General features: G+C 44.1%; 1 protein-coding gene across 1 annotated transcript in view; it reads right to left on the bottom strand.

The window, feature by feature from the left end:
- The window catches only part of lamc1 (laminin, gamma 1), a 43805-nt gene that overhangs the window by 8371 nt on the left and 14972 nt on the right, over nt 1–20462 (bottom strand). Inside the window, exons 2-14 of the mRNA XM_054625441.1 lie at nt 16680–16984; nt 12832–12962; nt 11473–11639; nt 9943–10131; nt 8558–8675; nt 7198–7296; nt 5938–6074; nt 5722–5844; nt 4836–5025; nt 4311–4423; nt 3156–3377; nt 2436–2624; nt 1295–1540 (exon numbers count right to left, since the gene is read on the bottom strand). Of these exons, the coding sequence (XP_054481416.1) occupies nt 1295–1540; nt 2436–2624; nt 3156–3377; nt 4311–4423; nt 4836–5025; nt 5722–5844; nt 5938–6074; nt 7198–7296; nt 8558–8675; nt 9943–10131; nt 11473–11639; nt 12832–12962; nt 16680–16984 (2229 nt within the window). The remainder of the gene's footprint in view (nt 1–1294; nt 1541–2435; nt 2625–3155; nt 3378–4310; nt 4424–4835; nt 5026–5721; nt 5845–5937; nt 6075–7197; nt 7297–8557; nt 8676–9942; nt 10132–11472; nt 11640–12831; nt 12963–16679; nt 16985–20462) is intronic.

Below are 20462 nucleotides of genomic sequence, written 5' to 3'. Positions count from 1 at the left end.
GACAAGAAACCAGAGACAAGATATCAGAGAGACAGAGACAAGAAACCAGAGAGATATCAGAGACAAGATATCAGAGACTAGATATCAGAGACAAGATACCAGAGACTAGATATCAGAGACTAGATATCAGAGACAAGAAACCAGAGACTAGATATCAGAGACAAGACAGAGAAGAAACCAGAGACTAGATATCAGAGACAAGATATCAGAGACTAGATATCAGAGACAAGATACCAGAGACAAGATATCAGAGACAAGATATCAGAGACAAGAAACCAGAGACAAGATATCAGAGACAAGATATCAGAGACTAGATATCAGAGACAAGATACCAGAGACTAGATATCAGAGACAAGATACCAGAGACTAGATATCAGAGACTAGATATCAGAGACAAGAAACCAGAGACTAGATATCAGAGACAAGATACCAGAGACTAGATATCAGAGACAAGAAACCAGAGACAAGAAACCAGAGACAAGAAACCAGAGACTAGATATCAGAGACAAGAAACCAGACTCAGAGACTAGATATCAGAGACTAGATATCAGAGAGAAGATAAAGAAAAAAAAAGGAGAAGAAGAAGAAACAGAAGAAGAAGAAGATGAAGAAAAAGGAGAAGAAGAAGAACTAGAAGAAAAACAAAAGAAGAAGAAGAAGGAGAAGAAGAAACAGAAGAAGGAGAAGAAAAACAAAAGAAGAAGAAGAAGCCGTTATGTAACACGGGCCCTAACCAATAGGCTGCTAGAGCGCCCCCTGGTGACCTTTCTCTGACATCTTACAGACCAAATGATTGATTGGTTGATTAAAAAAACATTTTAACTGATTATTTTTATCCTCAAATTAAACTTGAATACAGAGCAGTTAGTAAATCATTTAATGTGATTTAAAGCAGGACTCCTCTGGTGGATCAGATGTTCTATCTCCACATCTGTGGAGTAACTTTACTTTTCTACTGATCCCTCTCATCCATCACTGCTTCCTCCTCCACTGGCCTCAGTTCAGCCAACATCCATTAAGGAATTAAGGAGGCAGTGTGATACGGATACATTCACTTTAATTTAAAGAAAGTGTGATAACCTTCTAAGACATTTGGAGAAACAGATTTGTTAAAATAAAGTTTTCCGGTTATTCTGTGAAATAAAAACCTGACAAATCAAATCCTGGCACATTTTGATTAAACGATGGGAGAAAACTGATTCATAGCTCCCAATAATCAGACATATTTACAGGATCAATACTTTAGAGTGTTCCCTGCGGCTCTTCACATCTTTAAGAGTCGCCCTCCTCTCACCTTTGCACTTGTCGGCGGCGTTGCTGGCCAGGGCGTTGCCGTAGAAACCCTCCTTGCAGCGGTCGCAGAAGAAGCCGTCGGTGTTGTAGATGCACTTCAGGCACTCTCCCGTCTCGCGGTCGCAGTTGCCGACGGCGTTGGGGTCGATGTTGTCGCTGCACTTGCAGGCGCGGCAGGCTCGGACCGGCCCGCTCTGACCCAGCGGGTCGCCGAAGAACCCGTCGTCGCAGAGCTCGCAGCGCTTCCCTGCAGACGGGTGACAGGTTACCATGGAGACAACAGCAGGTGAGAAATACATCTGAGGCCGTTAGGGGTTCTGATCTCAAATAGTTTAGAAAAATGTCCTGAATTTGTAGTTAAAGCGGGTCGATACAGTGCTGGAATACGTGAGAGCAGATCTGGAGTCAGCACATCACCAAGAAGCAGGTGATTCAAACTGGATGCACAGATTAGGAATCAGTCTAAATCTAGAGGAAAGCTTGTAACTTGGTGATCATGTGACAAATCGTTAACCGATAAAAACACTATTTACATCTGTAGAAAAGAATGCTCAATTCACTTTTAGATGTTTTAGAAACAGGAAGTCTCAACATTTGTTTCTTAATAATACATTAAAGACTTTTCTTTACTGTTCTTGTTCAGAAGAGTAATAAAGTAGTCCATGAATATGAGATTTAGTTTGAACGCCGTCTGGTGTTTCAGAGAATAAAGCAGCACGTTGAGTATAAACGCCTCCGTTCATGCTCGGAGCTCGCACGCCGTCTGCGGAGGCTCACGCTACGGCGCCAAGCGAGTAAAAGCTAAGCTTAACTGATCATGCAAAAGAAAAGAAAAATCACTATCACCATGATCTAAAACCAGACTAAATCTGAGTTTTCAGATTTGCTCAAACTAAACTGCAGATCTGGAACCAGCACATGAGCATTATTTAAATAATCTGATGGTGGAATCAGTCGAGGTTAGTTTGGTTTGTATAAGAATAAATCCTGGAATAACATTTAACCGTTTATTAATGCACCGCTCATCTCTAGGACAATTTGGACTTTTCCAGACTCTTAGGTGTGTGTGTGTGTGTGTGTGTGTGTGTGTGTGTGTGTGTGTGTGTGTGTGTGTGTGTGTGTGTGTGTGTGTGTGTGTGTACCTGTGGTTCCTGCGGGACAGTTGGTGCAGACCACCTCTCTGGTTTTGGGGACCACGGCGCAGGTGGCTCCGGTCGGACAGGGACAGGCCTCACAGTCAGCTGACGACCCTCGGGTGGCGTCGCCATAGAAACCGTCTCTACAGCGCTCACAGCTGAGGCCGGCCGTGTTGTCACGACAGTCGCACGCTCCTAGAAACAAAGACAGGACAGAGGGACACCGTCAGACCAGTGAGACTGAAACAAACCAGTATGACCAGTTTAACCAGGCAGTAACCAGTATAACCAGTCAGTAACCAGTATTAACAGTATTACCAGTACAATCAGTATAACCAGTGGTACCAGTCAGTTCCTAGTATGACCAGTCTAACCAGTGGTACCAGTCTAACCAGTGGTACCAGTCTAACCAGTGGTACCAGTCAGTTCCCAGTATTACCAGTTTAAGTAGTCTAGCCAGTTCCACCAGTCATTTCCCAGTATAACTAGTGGTACAAGTCAGTTCCCAGTATTACTAGTATAACCAGTCTAGCCAGTTGTACAAATATGTTCCCAGTATAACATGTAGAACCAGTGGTACAAGTTAGTCCCCAGTATAACCAGTGTTAGTCAGTTCCCACTATAACATGTATAACCAGTCTAACCAGTGTTAGTCAGTTCCCACTATAACATGTATAACAAGTGGTACAAGTCATTTCCCATCATAACCAGTATAACCAGTGGTACCAGTGTTGGGGTTGCAGGCCTCGCTGTGTCCGTTACAGTTGCAGGGCTCACAGGGGCTGAAGGCTCCGAGCTCCGGGCGGGCGCGACGATATCCCAGAGTGCACTGCTCACAGTGTTGCCCCTGGTAACCCTGAGGACAGGTGCAGCGCTCCACCCATTGGGCCGGCACACCTGGAGCCCGCCTCGCCGTTACCAAGGAGACGTCGTCGAGGTAACCGGCACCTGGAGAGACGGAGTCGATATTTAATGATGCTGAGGTGAGTGGTCTTAATAAGTGTGTAGTTGTGTTTATGTGTTGTTGTTGTGTGTAGTTGTTTTTGTTATTGTGTGTTGGTTTTGTTGTCTTGCATTGATGTGTTGTTTTGTTTATGTGTTGTTGTTGTTGTAGTGTTGTAGTGTTGTTGTAGTGTTGTGGTTTTGTTGTTGTAGTTTTGTTGTTGTAGTGTTGTAGTGTTGTTATTGTAGTAGTGTTGTTGTTGTTGTAGTGTTGGTGTTGTGGTAGTGTTATTGTAGTGTTGTTGTTGTAGTGTGTTGTTATAGTGTTGTTGTTATAGTGTTGTTGTTAGTGTTGTTGTTGTAGTGTTATAGTGTTGTTACTGTAGTGTTGTTGTAGTGTTGTTGTTGTAGTGTTATTATAGTGTTGTTACTGTAGTGTTGTAGTGTTGTTGTAGTGTTGTTATAGTGTTGTTACTGTAGTGTTGTTATAGTGTTGTTGTAGTGTTGTTGTAGTGTTGTTGTTGTAGTGTTGTTATAGTGTTGTTACTGTAGTGTTGTTGTAGTGTTGTTGTTGTAGTGTTGTTGTAGTGTTGTTGTTGTGTTGTTGTTGTTGTAGTGTTGTTGTTGTTGTAGTGTTGTTATAGTGTTGTTACTGTAGTGTTGTTGTAGTGTTGTTGTGGTTTTGTTATTGTAGTGTTGTTGTTGTTGTGTTGCAGTGTTGTTGTTGTTGTTGTTGTTGTTGTAGTGTTGTTGTTGTGGTTTTGTTGTTGTAGTGTTGTTGTAGTTGTGGTTTTGTTGTAGTTTTGGTGTTGTGGTTTTGTTGTTGTAGTGTTGTTGTTGTTGTTGTAGTGTTGTTGGTGTTCTTGTGTTGTTAATGTTGTGTTGTTCTTGTTGTGTTGTTGTGTTTTGTTGTTGTTATTGTTGTGTTTTGTTGCGTACTCCTCTCGCTGTAGGTGCCGCGGATCTTGATGGCGGTCAGGTTGTGGAGGAGTTTCTGGAAGTCTGGGTGGCTGATGGTCGGCCTCCAGGGATAATCTGAGCTGTCATGGAGCCTGAACACAACACAGACCTCTAATGTAATCCAGATCAATATGAAAACCAGGATTCCTGTTCTCTGAGGATGTAGGAGCTGAATGCTAATCTGTTTACATAATGCTAATATGTTTACAATAATGCTAATCTATTTACAATAATGCTAATATGTTTAAATAATGCTAATCTGTTCACAGTAATGCTAATCTGTTTACAATAATGCTAATCTGTTTAAATAATGCTAATCTGTTCACAGTAATGCAAATCAAACAGCCAATCAAAGGTCATGGTGAGTAATCAAAGTGACCAATCACCCCTGTCTACTCCAACCCTTCCTCCAGAGCCTCCAGAGTCAACTTAACCTTCATGCATCATACAAACAGATAAACAACTCATCGGACTGGTTTCCATCCGTTTGCCCCCCCGTCTCACCTGAACACGTATGTCTGCATGTTCTCGTTGGGGTAGGAGTTGCCCTGGGAGATGAGGGGGACGGCCACCCTGAGGCCGGCTCCCTCCAGGACCAGGTCCTCCGCCGACAGCCGGGCGTCCCGCCGGTCCACCCGGAAACTCAGACTCAGGTTCTGTCCATAGCTCAGCATCTGGTTCCCCAAAAACTTCCCTGTGGCGCACAAAAAACAAAACACACAGCTGGATATCAAACACTGACTGCAGGTCACCAGCTGCTTTGTGTCTGAGGGGCTTTTAAAGATGTCTGATGATGTACTTCTTCACAGTGTCAAGAGTTAGTGTTTAAAAACTGTTTCTACAACATTTAAATAATAAGAACGGCTGCAAAAATGTGTGAAGACATCGTTGTAAATGTTTCTACTAGAAATTTTAAAAATCTACTTTGATTAAATTACTTTAATCAAATGAAGGACTAAAAAAAGGGAAAAAAAATTTCATCCCAAATATTCACTATTGAAAAGGTGTGATTTTAATAATGAAATTGTGCAAAATGTTCCTTTACTTCTCATAAGAAACATTTAATGTATTGAAGGCTTATTAGTGGTGTAACAGACAGGAGGAGAGCTAGTAACGTTAGCAGCACCGCTAACGGAGGTTCAGTTCAGTTACATGATGATGCGTTCAGGCTCTGTTCAGTAAAAATCACTATTATGTTGGTATTCTTTTACATTTAATAACTGTTATTCTATTGTTCATATATGTTCATTTTATTCTGTTTTTTTTCTAATCTTCTGTTGTAATCTTTAATGAAACTCTGTAACGGTCGAGGTAGTGTGTGTGTGTGTGTGTGTGTGTGTGTGTGTGTGTGTGTGTGTGTGTGTGTGTGTGTGTGTGTGTGTGTGTGTACCTGGGGCTACAAAGTACATGGGGAAGTAGTCGTCTGAGATGAGGGACACTTCCTGTCCACTGGGAGACCACTGGACGGAGACACTGGAACCATCGCGCTGCTGACCGCTCCACTGCTCGTCATCTGAAACACACACACACACACACACATATTACAGCAGCGACACACACACACACACACTCATCACCATGGTTATGACGAGGGTTATGACGCTACCTCTGGAGAAGGACGAGCTGACGGTGTGGACGCTGAAGCCCTCGGCGCTGTCGCACACGGACGAGTGCTGGAAGCAGAAGCAGGCGGTGCAGCCCTGAGGGTTGTTGGGGTCCAGGTTGAAGAAGCCCAGTTTACACCTGCAGGACGGGTAGATAAAGACATCATCATCATCATCATCATCATCATCATCATCATCATCATCACGGAGTTAATCTAAACCTGCTGACGGATAAATGAAGTCTCTCTGTGTGTTGTGAGAATAATCTGGTTTCATGTTTGTTCAGTTAGTTTCACATGTTGTCAATGGTAATAAAGATTATTAATAAAGTTATGATGTTCAAACAGGAGGCTCTCATGTCTCTCACAGAGGTGGAGGAAGTATTCACCTCCTGTACTGCAGTGAAAGTACTAATACCACACAGTAGAAATACTCTGTTACAGTCAAAGTACTAGAACATCACTGCCAAAATACTGTGATACAGAAAAATCACTTATACCTCAAATAACAAATACTGAAATACTTTATTACAGGAAAAGTTCTAATACCACACTGTGAGAATACTCTGATACAGTAAAAGTACTAATACCTCACTGTGAGAATACTCTGTGACAGTAAAAGTACTAATACCTCACTGTGAGAATACTCTGTGACAGTAAAAGTACTAATACCTCACTGTGAGAATACTCTGTGACAGTAAAAGTACTAATACCTCACTGTGAGAATACTCTGGTACAGTAAAAGTACTAATACCTCACTGTGAGAATACTCTGTGACAGTAAAAGTACTAATACCTCACTGTGAGAATACTCTGATACAGTAAAAGTACTAATACCTCACTGTGAGAATACTCTGGTACAGTAAAAGTACTAATACCTCACTGTGAGAATACTCTGTGACAGTAAAAGTACTAATACCTCACTGTGTGAAATGTACAGTAAAAACTACATCAAAGTAAAAATACTGTGTTACAGTTAAAGTACTATCACACACTAAGGATCAATGTACTAATTGATCAATGTACTAATTGATCAATGTACTAATTGATAAACGGTCCAGTGATTCCTTGTTGTATATTTAATCTGTGTTGTGTTTAAAGTCGCTAAAGCTGTCAGATAAATGTAGAGTGCTAGAAATACTCAAGTAAAGTACAAGTACCTCCTGTAACATCTACATGATGACAATAATCACTGATCAATAATCATAACGTGTGTGTGTGTGTGTGTGTGTGTGTGTGTGTGTGTGTGTGGTGTGTGTGTTACCTGTCGCAGCTGAAGCCCTCCACATGTTCTTTGCAGCGACACTGTCCAGTGTTCACGTCACACTCCTGAGTGCTGCCAGAGGGAGAACAGGAGCAAGGCCTGAGAGAGAGAGAGAGAGAGAGAGAGAGAGAGAGAGAGAGAGAGAGAGAGAGAGAGAGAGAGAGAGAGAGAGAGATGATCACATGACCACAGCCATCACCTGGATCATGCTCTAGTCACACATTTAGTCATAACTCCCCTGTTTACAATCAGATAATCTTTATTTAACATTATGTAACGTTTACAGTTTAAACTGATAAAGTTTAGTGTTTGATGTTTCTCCAGCAGAGGGCGCTCAAAGCTCAGGCTCATAAAATAATACTTTTATGTTTCTGCACATTTTAAACAAACATGGAAGTTTCTGGAAGCTGGGTTTTTTGTTGTTGTATGCCAACAGTTTCCCCTTGCTTCCAGTCTTTGTGCTAAGCTAGGCTAACCACACCCCAGACCTGTCTGTGAACTGGACCATCAGGGTGCAGCTGATGATTAATTTGATTATTGATAAATCTGACGGTTGTTTTATGACTTATTGTTTGGTGAAGGTGACTTCTTGTTTTATTCTGTCAAAAAGAGATTCAGATTAATATCAAAGGGGAAAATGAAACCTATAAATGATCAACAAACTGTGACCACAGACTGCTCAAATGATTGATGGATTATCAGTTTTTTTATTAATTAAGCCTTTATTTACAGCTGAAAACGCCCAGCTGTATTTCACAGCCACTGTTGTTGTTTGATTTTGTGGAAGACGGAGAACTGGAAGATTTATAGAAGTGTTTTAACAGCATTTAAATAAAAAGAAAGGCTGAAAAAATGTGGTAATATTCAATGTATACTCCATCAGAAACAGATACCACACAGTAAAAGTACTTAGTTACAGTAAAGGTACTAATACCACACTGTTAAAGTAGTTCAAGTGAAGTACAAGTACCTCTAATTTGTACTAAGCTTGTACTAAATAGTATTCAAGGTATACGCCATCAGAAGCAAATACCACACTGTAAAGGTAGTCTGTTACAGTAAAAGTACCACAGTGTAATGTTCAATGGACTAATTGATTAACTAGTAGTCTCAGTAGTACTTGTATATTATCAGATAAATGTAGAGTGGTAGAAATACTCAAGTAAAGTACAAGTAATTAATTTGTACTAAGTCTGACCCGTCCTGTCACATCTACATGATAATAATAATCACTGATCAATAATCATACCGTGACTGATGTTTAAAACCTCCAGGGTCAAAATGTATGAAGGAGTATTAACATTTATATCTTATGTTATAAAGAAGGGGAGAGTCAGACATCTTGTTCTGGGGTTCGTACCTGCAGCCGGCCTCCGTCAGACTGTGGAACCCCGGCTGGCAGCGGTCGCACTTCTCTCCGGTCACTCCGGGTTTACACGCACACACTCCTCTGATGTCACACTGAGGAGACTCTGAGCCTGAAAACACAGAGCGACACTTCATTTAGCTGTGAAAGAACTAGTACCACACAGTACAAGTACTTATACCACTTAGAGTGGAGTAAAAAGTACTATATTTACCTATGAGATGTAGTACAGTAAAAAGTAAATGTATCTTGATTTTCTTTTTAAGTAAGTACTTGAGTCAATGTAACACCTACACACACACACCTACACACACCTACACACACACCTACACACACACACACACACACACACACACACACACACACACACACACACACACACACACACACACACACACACACACACACAGCTCCTATCAACAGACCATGACGGGACAGGTCTGGTGTAACTGGGACTCAAACAGCAGCTGGTTCTCATCAAACAGTGGTTTGCTGCTGCGTGCCGGTAAATTCCACCAAAACCAGTGAGTTCATGCCAGTGGTTTCACAAGTTCTCACTCTGACTCACTTATACTAAATGGTACATTCAAAGAGAAAACTTAATACGGACAAACATAAATCAGTTCTGCACTCAAAGTAAAATGTTTGAGACACATTTAAGCTTAGGTTCACTGCTCCTTCGTGGTGTGTTCAAGTGTTTGTGGGAAACTCAAACCTCCAACATGAGCGTCAACGTTAATTCTTGACTTTTGTCAAAGAGTACTTTGACATTCTGGGAAATGTTCAAATTCACTTTCTTGCTGAGATTAGGATGCTCAGATCTAGACTCATGTTGGACCTGTACATTAGGTATAAAACTGGTTAGCTTAGCATAAAGACTGGAAACAGGGGGAAACTGCTAGCCTTGCTCCAGTCTAAAGGTAACAACATAACACCACTCAGCTCCTCTAACCCTCACTGATTAACCCGTTTCATCATATGTTTGTTTTAATGTGTTCAAAAACTAAAAATGTAACAACAGAATGTTACAGGGGTTATATTTGAATAACTTCCAAGCTAGCTGTTTCCCACTGTTTCCAGTCTTTGTGCTAAGCTACGCTAACTGGCTTTAGCTTCATACTGAATGGACAGAAAACATATAAAGAGAATAACTATATTAACCAAAATGTCAAACTATTCCTTCAACTAAAGGTCCACTTACTCCCTCTTTCTGGAGCTTTCAGCTGTATCTCATGGTCTTCATGAGATACAGCTGACTTTGGTCACATGACAGCAGGTGGTGATGTCAGCTGAGATACTGCAGAAAGCTCTGGGCTGTGTTTACACTTTGTAATCTGGTAGGTGAAGTTGTTTGTTTTTCCCGACGCCCTTGAACTCACCGACGGTGTTGCAGCCACAGGGCAGGCAGCGGTTGCCGCTGGCGTCCCGGTGGTAGTAGTCCAGGCAGCGCTCACAGTTGGGCCCGTCGGTGTTGTCGGCACAGTTGGTGCAGTGACCTCCGTGACCTGAGGCCCGGTACAGCTCGGCATCGAAGTAACACTCTGAGCTCTTCCCGTTACAGTCGCAGGCTGAGAGGGACACACAGGACTCATCAGTACTTATGTGCAGTAAAGCAGAACCAAGTACTCTACAGCAGTAACAGTAAAGCAGAACCAAGTACTCTACAGCAGTAACAGTAAAGCAGAACCAAGTACTCTACAGCAGTAACAGTAAAGCAGTACCAAGTACTCTACAGCAGTAACAGTAAAGCAGAAGTAAAGCAGTAGTAGTGGAAATGAAGCAGTTGTAGTAACAGTACAACAGTAGTAGTATTATGTGCAGTAAAGCTAACCAACTGTGTAAACTAACAGAGTACTATCTGTGTGAACTAACAGAGTACTATCTGTGTAAACTAACAGAGTACTATCTGTGTAAACTAAGAGAGTACTATCTGTGTAAACTAACAGAGTACTATCTGTGTAAACTAACAGAGTAACAGAGTACTATCTGTGTAAACTAACAGAGTACTATCTGTGTAAACTAACAGAGTACTATCTGTGTAAACTAACAGAGTACTATCTGTGTAAACTAACAGAGTACTATCTGTGTAAACTAAGAGAGTACTATCTGTGTAAACTAACAGAGTACTATCTGTGTAAACTAACAGAGTACTATCTGTGTAAACTAACAGAGTACTATCTGTGTAAACTAACAGAGTACTATCTGTGTAAACTAACAGAGTACTATCTGTGTAAACTAACAGAGTACTATCTGTGTAAACTAACAGAGTACTATCTGTGTAAACTAACAGAGTAACAGAGTACTATCTGTGTAAACTAACAGAGTACTATCTCTCCTGAACACTTGAACGTGTATCTATCCGCTTCCTGCCGGACAGATTCCGTCGACTGTGGGAGGAAAAGAAAAACACGAATATCTCCGGAACCTCGTTAGTCATGCATCTGTGATATGAATGCGTAGCCGTCAGGAACTACAGCTCCCACAATCCCCCAGAGACTGCCCCTCCTCTGCAGTACTTCATCCTGTGATCTGTTCTACAGCTGCTCATCGGATCTCTTCTTCTGGTTTATTATTGTTGGAATGTTTGACTTAGAACAGAATGCAAGATGAGTTTCTGTGTTCAGCCTGACGGCCTTTAACGTCACGACAACCTCTGTCGCAAAGCAGTGGCAGTTGTAGTAAAACAATGGTATCTTTTGTAAAGCATTAGTATCTGCAGTAAAGAAGTATTATCTGTAGTAAATTAGTAGTATCTGAAAGTCAAGAAGCAGAATTTGCGGTAAAACAGTATTAGCTGCAGTAAAGCAGTTGTATCTTTCATAAATCAGTAGCAGCTGCAGTAAAACAGTAGTTTCTGCAGTAAAGCAGTAGCAGCTGCAGTAAAGCAGTGGTATCTGCAGTAAACTCACGCAGACAGTCGTTGGGGTTGTCGGCGGTCGCTCTCCTCCACGGCCGGTCGTTGTAGAACGGTTTGCAGATGTTGCAGTCGTCTCCGTCCGTGTTGTGTTTGCAGTTACACACCAGCCGTCCTCTGCTGTTCTTCACACACTCGCTGGCGTGGCCGTTACACTTACACCTGACGGCACAGAAACACAAAACTCTTCAGACTGAGATCATACATCTGAACACAGACAGAGGTTTCCATCTGAGAACTCGCAGCCTGACACCAGTGGACGGAGTGGGTGTTATGATAGTGTCTTTGGTTCTGATGAGGTTTTTCCGCTCCGTGGCTCTGAGTGAAGGTTTGTTAAACTCCTCGGGGGGGAGAGCCCCTCACAACAGGACAGGACTTGATCAGCAGCCACCTCTACTTATTGTCTCAGGTGTTTCTTGGCACAGAGCGCTGGAAAAACTGACGACCAGATGGAAACTACAGTCCCGAAGAGGCTGTCATCACCAGACTTTAACAACAATAATATATATATATATATACATATACACAGTTACAGCTCAGTGTGTCGTCGATGAGGAGCGCTTCACGTCCATCACAGGGCTGGAAAACTGGAAATGATGTAATAATTGAGAGGAATCTTAAAGCAGGAAGCCTGGACATATCTGTGCCTCTGGGCGGCTCTGATTGGTTGAGGTGCTCGGCTCTCAGGTGAACATGTTCAGGTGAATCACGGTGGAGCTGACGAAGAGGAAAAGCCTCCTCACCAACCCTCCTTGGGTAAATAAAGGTTCTCTTCTGCAGCTCTTGCAGGTGCTCCAGCTCAGGACTCTTCCTTCTTTCTTCCGCCCGTCACGGCGGTCGGTCCGCCCCATTCCGGTTCCCCTGTAATCCAGCCCTGCCGGCCAGGAATGCCAGGAATGCTGGCTGTGTAATGGAAATCTGCTCCACATTTCAAACAGATTATGGCTGTGGAGGCTGTGGAGGCTGTGCAGCCGCGGCCTGTTTAACACTCTGGTAATGCCTGTCCAAACCTTTTTTCTTTTACTTTAGACGTGCAGGAAAAGGAGTTCTTATGTGGATTCCTGTGGAGGCCGCAGGGAAGCAGACCACACAGTGAACCATCAAGACCAGGACCCACAAAACCACCTGACCACACTCAAGTCATTCAGTAACGTGTCCTTTGTCTGAGCAGGTTTCATGAAGCTCAGGCTGCTGAAACTTGTTCACACTCTCATGTAGACTAGATGAAAACCTCTCAATGTGGCACTGTGACGATATGCATCACAGAGCTGCAGAACTGATCAAAATATGAACCAAGTCTGGTCTCTTATGACCCTAAAAAGGTACTAACTTTAGTCTGTGAATCTTTTCTTACCTTCCCCCCACAGCGAAGTCAGAGATGGCGTAGTAGTAGGACTTGAGGACCTTGGGGTCGTTGAAAACCTCGTCTCCGAACGTGTTGAGCCGGTTCAGGGTCACTCTGATGTCGGTGGCCGTCACCCAGTCCTGCAACAGGCACAACATGGACACAAGGTTAGAGACATCAGACCGATCAGCAACAAACACAGTCTGTCGGGCAGCAGAGACGAGATAAAGGAGCTGAGTGATTGTCTTTACTTCTGCAGTGTTTGTTCATAAATCAAAGTCACATTGATTATCCTGAATGATGAACCACATTCCATCACCATCGATACAACGATTCAGGCAGCAGAGCAAACAGATGTGTTCCAACATTAGAAATGGAAATTCCTTGAATCGTTAAAAAACTTGGATCACGATTCTGCAAACAGGGCTGTGGTTTAGTTCTCAGACTGTGGGAAACGCTGAGAAACACTGACGCAATACCACAAACACTCAAACTGTGACATTTTTAAGCATTTCTTGGCATTACGATACGAGAGCCAGATGGAGAGAATCACTGAGGGACACCTGTTTCAGTGTCGGCCATCGAGGAGGAGGATAAAGAGAGATACTCAACATCCCGTCTGTGTGAGAGGCTCGTGGGAAACGAGTGAAGGCCAGAGATAGCTTTGTTCACTATCAGCAGGAAGCTTATCAGGTTTGTATTCAGCAGAGTCAGAGCTAGCAGCAGCTGTTTGGAGGACAAACACCGATCTGAACGTTTGCTTCTGCTCTAAGGAAACACGTGTAGAAAAGTTAATCATATCTGATATGAACTCTCCACGTTCTCCACCAACAAACGACTTCCTACCTATGCCTTCCTACCTATGCCTTCCTACCTATGAATCATTCTGTCAGTGATGGAAACAGTTTTCACAACATGTCCTCAGCTCAGATTCTTTAGATTCTCCAGCAGCTACGCCCTCAACGTTCCTCCCTAACACAGCATCAGGGGACAGACACTGATGGGCTCTCTGGGTACGTCACAAGTCTCTTTTGTCATCTCCATGCTTCAACCAGAAGATGTTCTGCATATCGATGACATCCCAAAGAGCTTATTTCTGCTCAGAGGACCGAGGATCGAGGACGCACCAGAGCAGCCCTCAAAGAAAGAGTTTTAGCGGCCAACCCCTCGTTGTTTATCAGTTATTAGGATCTGAACGTGGGACTGACAGTCAAAGCTGAAGCTGCCTCTGTTTGTAATCAGAGTAAATCAGTCAGGACTCAGAGTGGGTCTTTGGCAGATATCCTAATCCGGGATCAGACTCTGCTGAGGCCCCGTGGTTGTTGAGAACGTTTCTGCAGCTGCTTCTCTCCGCTAGTGGACTCGTATTGTCCGGCAGCTGCAGCTCCTCACAACGTCCGGTTCTCAACAGCGTTCACTCTGTACAGAACATCTGTTTCACATCAGTCATCTGCAGCTCTGCTGTGGGAGGAGGACACTCCTCTGGGGACCACGAAGGCCCAGCTGAGCTGCAGCGGATTGACACAGAGTACTTCTGCTGCCGTACTTCATGGAGTACTAGCTGAGCCGTGTATTTAGTGGCGTTGTAGATTGAAGGGTGGACACACAGTCACACTGTTAAGATGTCGTGTCAGAGCTTCACTCTGCTAGAAGCTCTCTGGATGTTCAGACCTTCACCTTTTAAAAGTCATCTCTGACTCCAGCTGAAACCATCATGGATCAAGTATTTAAATAAATATTCATCATGTGACGGCCTGTCTTAGATCTCAGTAAACGGATTCTCTTTGGTCTCAGAGAACTTCTGACTAGTTTTATTATGACATTAATCAGAAATGTGAAGAGTGAAACGTAACGATAGCTGCGGTCGCCTCCATAACATTTACATTTATTCTGTATAGTTTGATTAGAAAAGTAGACTGTTGGAATGTAACAAGTACATTCACTCTAGTACTGTACTTGGGTACAATTTGAAGGTACTTGTACCCTACCGTGTACTTTTTACTTCACTACATCTCAGAGGTAAACGTTGTACTTTTACTTCGGTGAGGTTTTGACTGCAGTACTTTTCCTTGTAGTAGAGCGTTTTCACAGTGTGTCCTTGTACTTGTACTCAGTAAAGGGTATTAGTACTTCGTCCAGCTCAGTTAGTGTTCATATAAATCAGAGGTCTCATAGATATCTAGACCTTGTGACACAGCTTTATTTTAAGGAACCAAACAGAACCGAGCTCCAGAATAACACGGCGAGCGATGGCTGGCTGTTAAGGTGGAATGCGGTCGTTAAGGTGGACTGTCTCAGCTGGTGGTTATTTCCCACTCGGGGCTCAGAGATGACGGACGGCAGGAATGTCAGAGCGACAAACAGCCGTCTGACGCCTCCGAAAGAGTCCCAGCTTCGGTATAAATAGCTTCATGCCGACAAGTCAAATAAGGAAGTTTAGCTGTGGAGCTAAATGTGTTCATTTAAACGGAGAGAAAGGAGAGCTCACTCTCATTTAGCTACGAGTCTGTGTGATGGTTCAGAGATGAAGAACAACTCCTCCAGATAAACTCTCTGTTTTCTACCAATGTCTTAGTGTCTCCTCTGACTTTAATGTATTTATTTATCTAAAAACGGGGTTAAATAAAAAGTTCAGTCACTGTGAAAAATAAAAAGTAAACTGCGTCACAAAATATTTTGGATCTGAAGTTATCCTTATGAGCTACTGTGGGAGTTTACTTTACCAGAAGGGAATGTATGATTAATAAATAATGTGGTCAACATGCTGCTGATGAAGAAGCCTTCAGGGGTCAACGGATGAGATCGTGTAGAAATATAGAAACACGCTTCAAGAACATTATTCAAGAGACAAAACAACAGATTTACTGGACGGTTAAAACAAAAAAAACTTTTCTTTTATGTTTCTGTATTATTTATGTTTTAGGTCCGTTTGCTTGTTTACACTTTCATCTGAATGTTTTTATTTGTTCATAAATGTTAAAATCATCAATAAAAACCGAAGATGAAGAATCAGCTCAACGTTGTGAAACAAACCGAGGAGAACGAAGACGGAGACGCTCCAGTTATGAAGCAACAAGAGGAGAGAGGAGGGGGAGGAGGAGAGGGGGAGGGAGGGGAGGAGAGGAAAAGAGGAGAACAAAGACGGAGTCGCTCCAGTTATGAAGCAACAAGCTCAGAGTGAAGAAACATGGAAACACAAACACACTGAGGGGGGAGGAGAGGAGGAGAGAGGAGGGGGAGAGGAGGAGGGGGAGGAGAACGAAGACGGAGTCCTTCCAGTTATTAAGCAACAAGCTCAGAGAGGGAAGAAAGGAGGGGAGGAGAGGAGAGGGGGAAGGAGAGGAGGGAGGAGAGGAGAACGAAGATGGAGTCGTTCCAGTTATGAAGCAACAAGCTCAGAGAGGGAAGAAACATGGAAACACAAACACACCAAGAGGAGGGGGGAAGGAGGGGAGGAGTGGAAAGGAGAGAGGAGGGGAGGAGAGAGGAGAGGAGAGAGGAGGCGGTGGAAAAAGAGGAGTGAGGAGGAGGAGTGAGGAGTGTGGAGTGGAGGAGGAGGAGGAGAGGAGGAGTGAGGAGGAGGAGGAGGAGGAGGAGGAGGAGGAGGAGTGAGGAGGTCCGGCTGCAGTCGGTGGAGCCAGACGGAGCTGCAGTGGGAAACCCGGGGGCGTCGCCTAGCAACGGGTCTCAACTAAAAACCTGCAGAACGGCATGCTGGGAAAATAAAACTACCATCACACTGTTCCTAAGGAGAATAAGAAGGAGTGGCCTGAGGAGACTCATCTCCACACTCTGTCCTGTGAAGAAAGGAAGCGGAGCCGCAGGGTCAGAGGTCAGAGGTCAGAGGAGGAGCTCACCTGGAGCACGGGGCTGTTGTCGAAGTTGTATGCGCTGGGCCGGCCCTCCAGCGTGGAGAAGGCCACGTTGCCCCCGGTGAGCGGCGAGATGTCGCTGAAGTCGTCGGTGCAGAGCGCCTGCTGCTCGTCCTCTCCGGTGCGGATGAAGCCGCGGCTGGCCTTCTGGTACGTCTTCTCACAGGAACCGCTGTAGAACGTGTACGGAACCCACGGGCCGTCCTCGCTGCTGCGCTTGTAGATGGCGAAGCTCTCCGGGCGGCTGGTGTGGAACTTCAGACGCACGTAGGTGATGTCGAAGGACTTACCTGAAGAGAAACAGGAAGTCAGTCACAGGTAATACTCACGGGGTTGACTGGAGGACGGAGGAGGGGAGGAGGAGAGGAGAGAGGAGAGTGGAGGAGGAGAGGAGAGGAGGGGGGAGGAGAACAAAGACGGAGTCGCTCCAGGTAGTAAGCCAGGAGGAGAGGAGGGGGGGGGAGGAGGAGAGGAGGGAGGAGAGGAGCGAGGAGAGGAGAGGAGGAGAGGAGAGGAGGAGAGGAGGGAGGAGATGGAGGAGGAGAGAGGAGATGAGGGAGGAGGGAGAGGAGGGAGGAGGGACAGACTTTATGAATTTGTGATTTACGGCGTAGTATATTATCTTAATAACATTTTATATTGTAGGGTTTATTAATTTAGTTTTAGTTTAATTCCTAAATTAAGTTAATTTTCAAAAGTTATTTCAACACAAACTGCAGCTGAAGAGTTGAACCTCATGTTCATCACCGTGACACTCATGGGTTCTGATTCCAGAGCAGTTACTGTTGACCTCCTCACAACCAAACGTTGGTGCTCTACAGGAAAAGACAAACTCAGTGAGGAGTTCAGGGAGGATTCTTCTAGAAGCTTCTCTGCTGTTGATGTTTCTGCTGGATCTATTTAGTTTATATATTTAACATGTTTATGCTCTTATTGCTGTGTTTAAACCAAACGAGACTAAAACATGTGGTTTACATAACCTTCACTGTGATGGATCATTATTGTTATTATTATCATCAGTATTATTGTTATTGTGTCAGCAGGAAGCAGACTGAGGAGGAATGTGAAGAGGTCCTTTAACTCCTCACATACCTGGTCGAGTCCCAGCAGGAAGGAGGGCTCCGTCAGTCAGCACTGAAGGAGCCGGCATGTTTGGGGGGGGGAGGAGGAGGAGGAGGAGGAGGAGGAGGGTGTTACAGTGGTGGGGCTGTTTGCTCAGCAGGAGAACCCCCTCTGTACACAGTGTGCTGACAGTCTCTGTGTCTACGGCAAATAAAGGTGAAGCAGCTGACAAAAGACTGCAGTTTATTACAGGAAACACTGTGTGTGTGTGTGTGTGTGTGTGTGTGTGTGTGTGTGTGTGTGTGTGTGTGTGTGTGTGTGTGTGTGTGTGTGTGTGTGTGTGTGTGTGTCAAGGGTAACACGATGGAGCCGTTACATTGGAGCTGCCGGGTGGAGAACGGTTCAAACAATGACTGACTGGTGTCACCACCATGTGTTAGTGTGTGAACTGGAGTGGACTGGGAGGAGACCAGTTCACTGGTGAGTCTGTCCACACACACCAAAGAAACTCTTAGGCGACTAATTGATTAGTTGATTTCACGGACGGATCAGTAACAGTGATCAGATAAAACAGCTGTTTAAATAGTTTGTTAGACATTAAAGAGATCAGCTGACTGAAATCATCTGAAACGTATTGATTATGAGGAGACAACCCTGAAACTCTGCTTCATAGAAAATCAATCAGCAGCTACTTTAATAACCAACGAGTCATTCAAGTCGAGACCCGGACACCGGGACCCTACAGGACCAAAGCTTCCTGTGTTAAAGCTGCATTCTCTCTGCTGTCCACCAGGGGGCGACTCCTCTGGTTGTATAGAAGTCTATGAGAAAATGACTCTACTTCTCTCTTGATTTATTCCCTCAGTAAACATTGTAAACATGAGTTTATGGTCTCAATCTCTAGTTTCAAGTCTTCTTCAATACAGCATGATGTTCATTTAGTAAATGATGCTCCATTTAGAGTCAAATAGACCATAAAGAAGGGGATGCTTTAGGGCGGGGCTACACACTGATTGACAGGTCGACACCAGAGACGTATACGCCGTCTCTACGTCACTCCTCCTCAGTCCAAATATGGTCACTTCCTGTTCACTAGTTGCAAAAAAAACAACAACAAGATAGCGACGGCTAAATGTGGAACTGCAGGCTTCATAACGTCAACAAACCAACGAGAGACGTCACCATGACGACGTCCTCTTCTTATAAACAGTCTGTGTTCTCTTGGACATCATTTTCTCAGATCTGGTACCTTTGAAGTCTAAAGCTCCTCTGAGGAGTCAGAACAAAGCTCAGCTGTTTGTAACGACGGTTCATTCAGAACGTCTGAGAGGAGGACGGACAGGAAGCCACCCCGTCACCTACACCCAAACGCCTCCACATCCTCACTGACGGGACGGAAAGCATCTGGAGTCAGCCCTGAGCCCAAGGTGGCTGCTTCATTCTGCTGGTGACCAGTTCAACCAGTTGGCTTCTTGACTGGACGTCGGTTGAATGTCAGAATGTTTTTAAATACATTCTTGAACGCTGGTAAAGAGTGACTCATCACCTTTTGTTAAATTCAGTGTTTTTCCACCGAGGTTTGGTGAGAAAGGACCTGAGGGTCTCGAGTGTTGACGATGTGCCCCGATGGAGGAATTCTGTCTCTTCCTCCAGAACAATCGGCGTATTGATGGGAGGAAGAATTCTCCAGTGGAGAGGCCAAACAAAGAGCGTTTATGTCCTCGTCCCGTACGGCGGCTCCAACCAGACCTCATGCTAATTCTTTACATTTAGAGCTCTGCGGCAGCGACAGCGGCAACACTCATGTGGTGAACGTATTCAGGCTTTCAGACACCAGGACAGACAGTGGTCCTACCAAAATAAAAGCTCACGGAAAAAGCTTTTTTAATCAGGGTTTCCTGCTTTTATTTTGAAGCAACTTAGAGAAAACGTTTTGTTTTTCTTTTACAATGAATGAATTTATTTCCTAAATAACAACATTTTAATGTGTAAGTCTTTCTTTTTTTCATGTTTTCAGTGTGAATTTGTTCTATTAATAACTGACTACTTAGTTTAGTTGTTTGAAAGGGTTTTGGAGAAATTAATAATTGCAAATTGTCGCCTCTAATAAAGAATATTTATAGATTTCTTCTCCAAAAAGGATGCAGAGGAGGATGGTTTTGGTTTTGAAGCTAACAGAGCCTGATAAGTCTGCAGAAGGGTTTGAACACATTTCTGTAGACAGAGGTCCATCGTTGTGTTCTGGTTCACAAACAGGAAGCAGCTCTATGGTCCAGTATTTAAAGGAGAGATTTAAGCCGCCGTTAAGAACCGAACCTCAACGCCGACGTCGTCTATTAGCCGGTTTGGCTTTAAGCGGAGCTAAGCAGTGCATTGTGGAGCGCTGACCCCCGGAGACTCTCCTCAGGGGCCCAGATTCAGGTCTGGACATGAAAAGGGCCTCCAGGCGTTCAGGGGAAGGAGCTTTTCTTTCTGAGGCTGTTTGGGGGGGAGAGACAAGGGGAGTAAGGGGGAGGCACGGTGACGGCAGGAATGAACCGGCTGGAATGTGTTTCCGGCAGGCAGAGTGACGCCGGACAGAGAGAAGAAGAAGAAAGAGTCCACAGAGGAGAGAAGAGGGCGAGCGAGCAACACTTTTCATGTCAGAGAGAGAGAGAGAGACAGAGAGAGAGAGAGAGACAGAGACAGGGACAGGGAGAGAGACAG

Source organism: Anoplopoma fimbria, chromosome 3 (genome assembly GCF_027596085.1).
Source record: "Anoplopoma fimbria isolate UVic2021 breed Golden Eagle Sablefish chromosome 3, Afim_UVic_2022, whole genome shotgun sequence".
NCBI classification, from domain to species: domain Eukaryota; kingdom Metazoa; phylum Chordata; class Actinopteri; order Perciformes; family Anoplopomatidae; genus Anoplopoma; species Anoplopoma fimbria.
The sequence above is the reverse complement of the archived record's forward strand: the minus strand, read 5'-3'. Positions and strand labels throughout refer to the sequence as shown.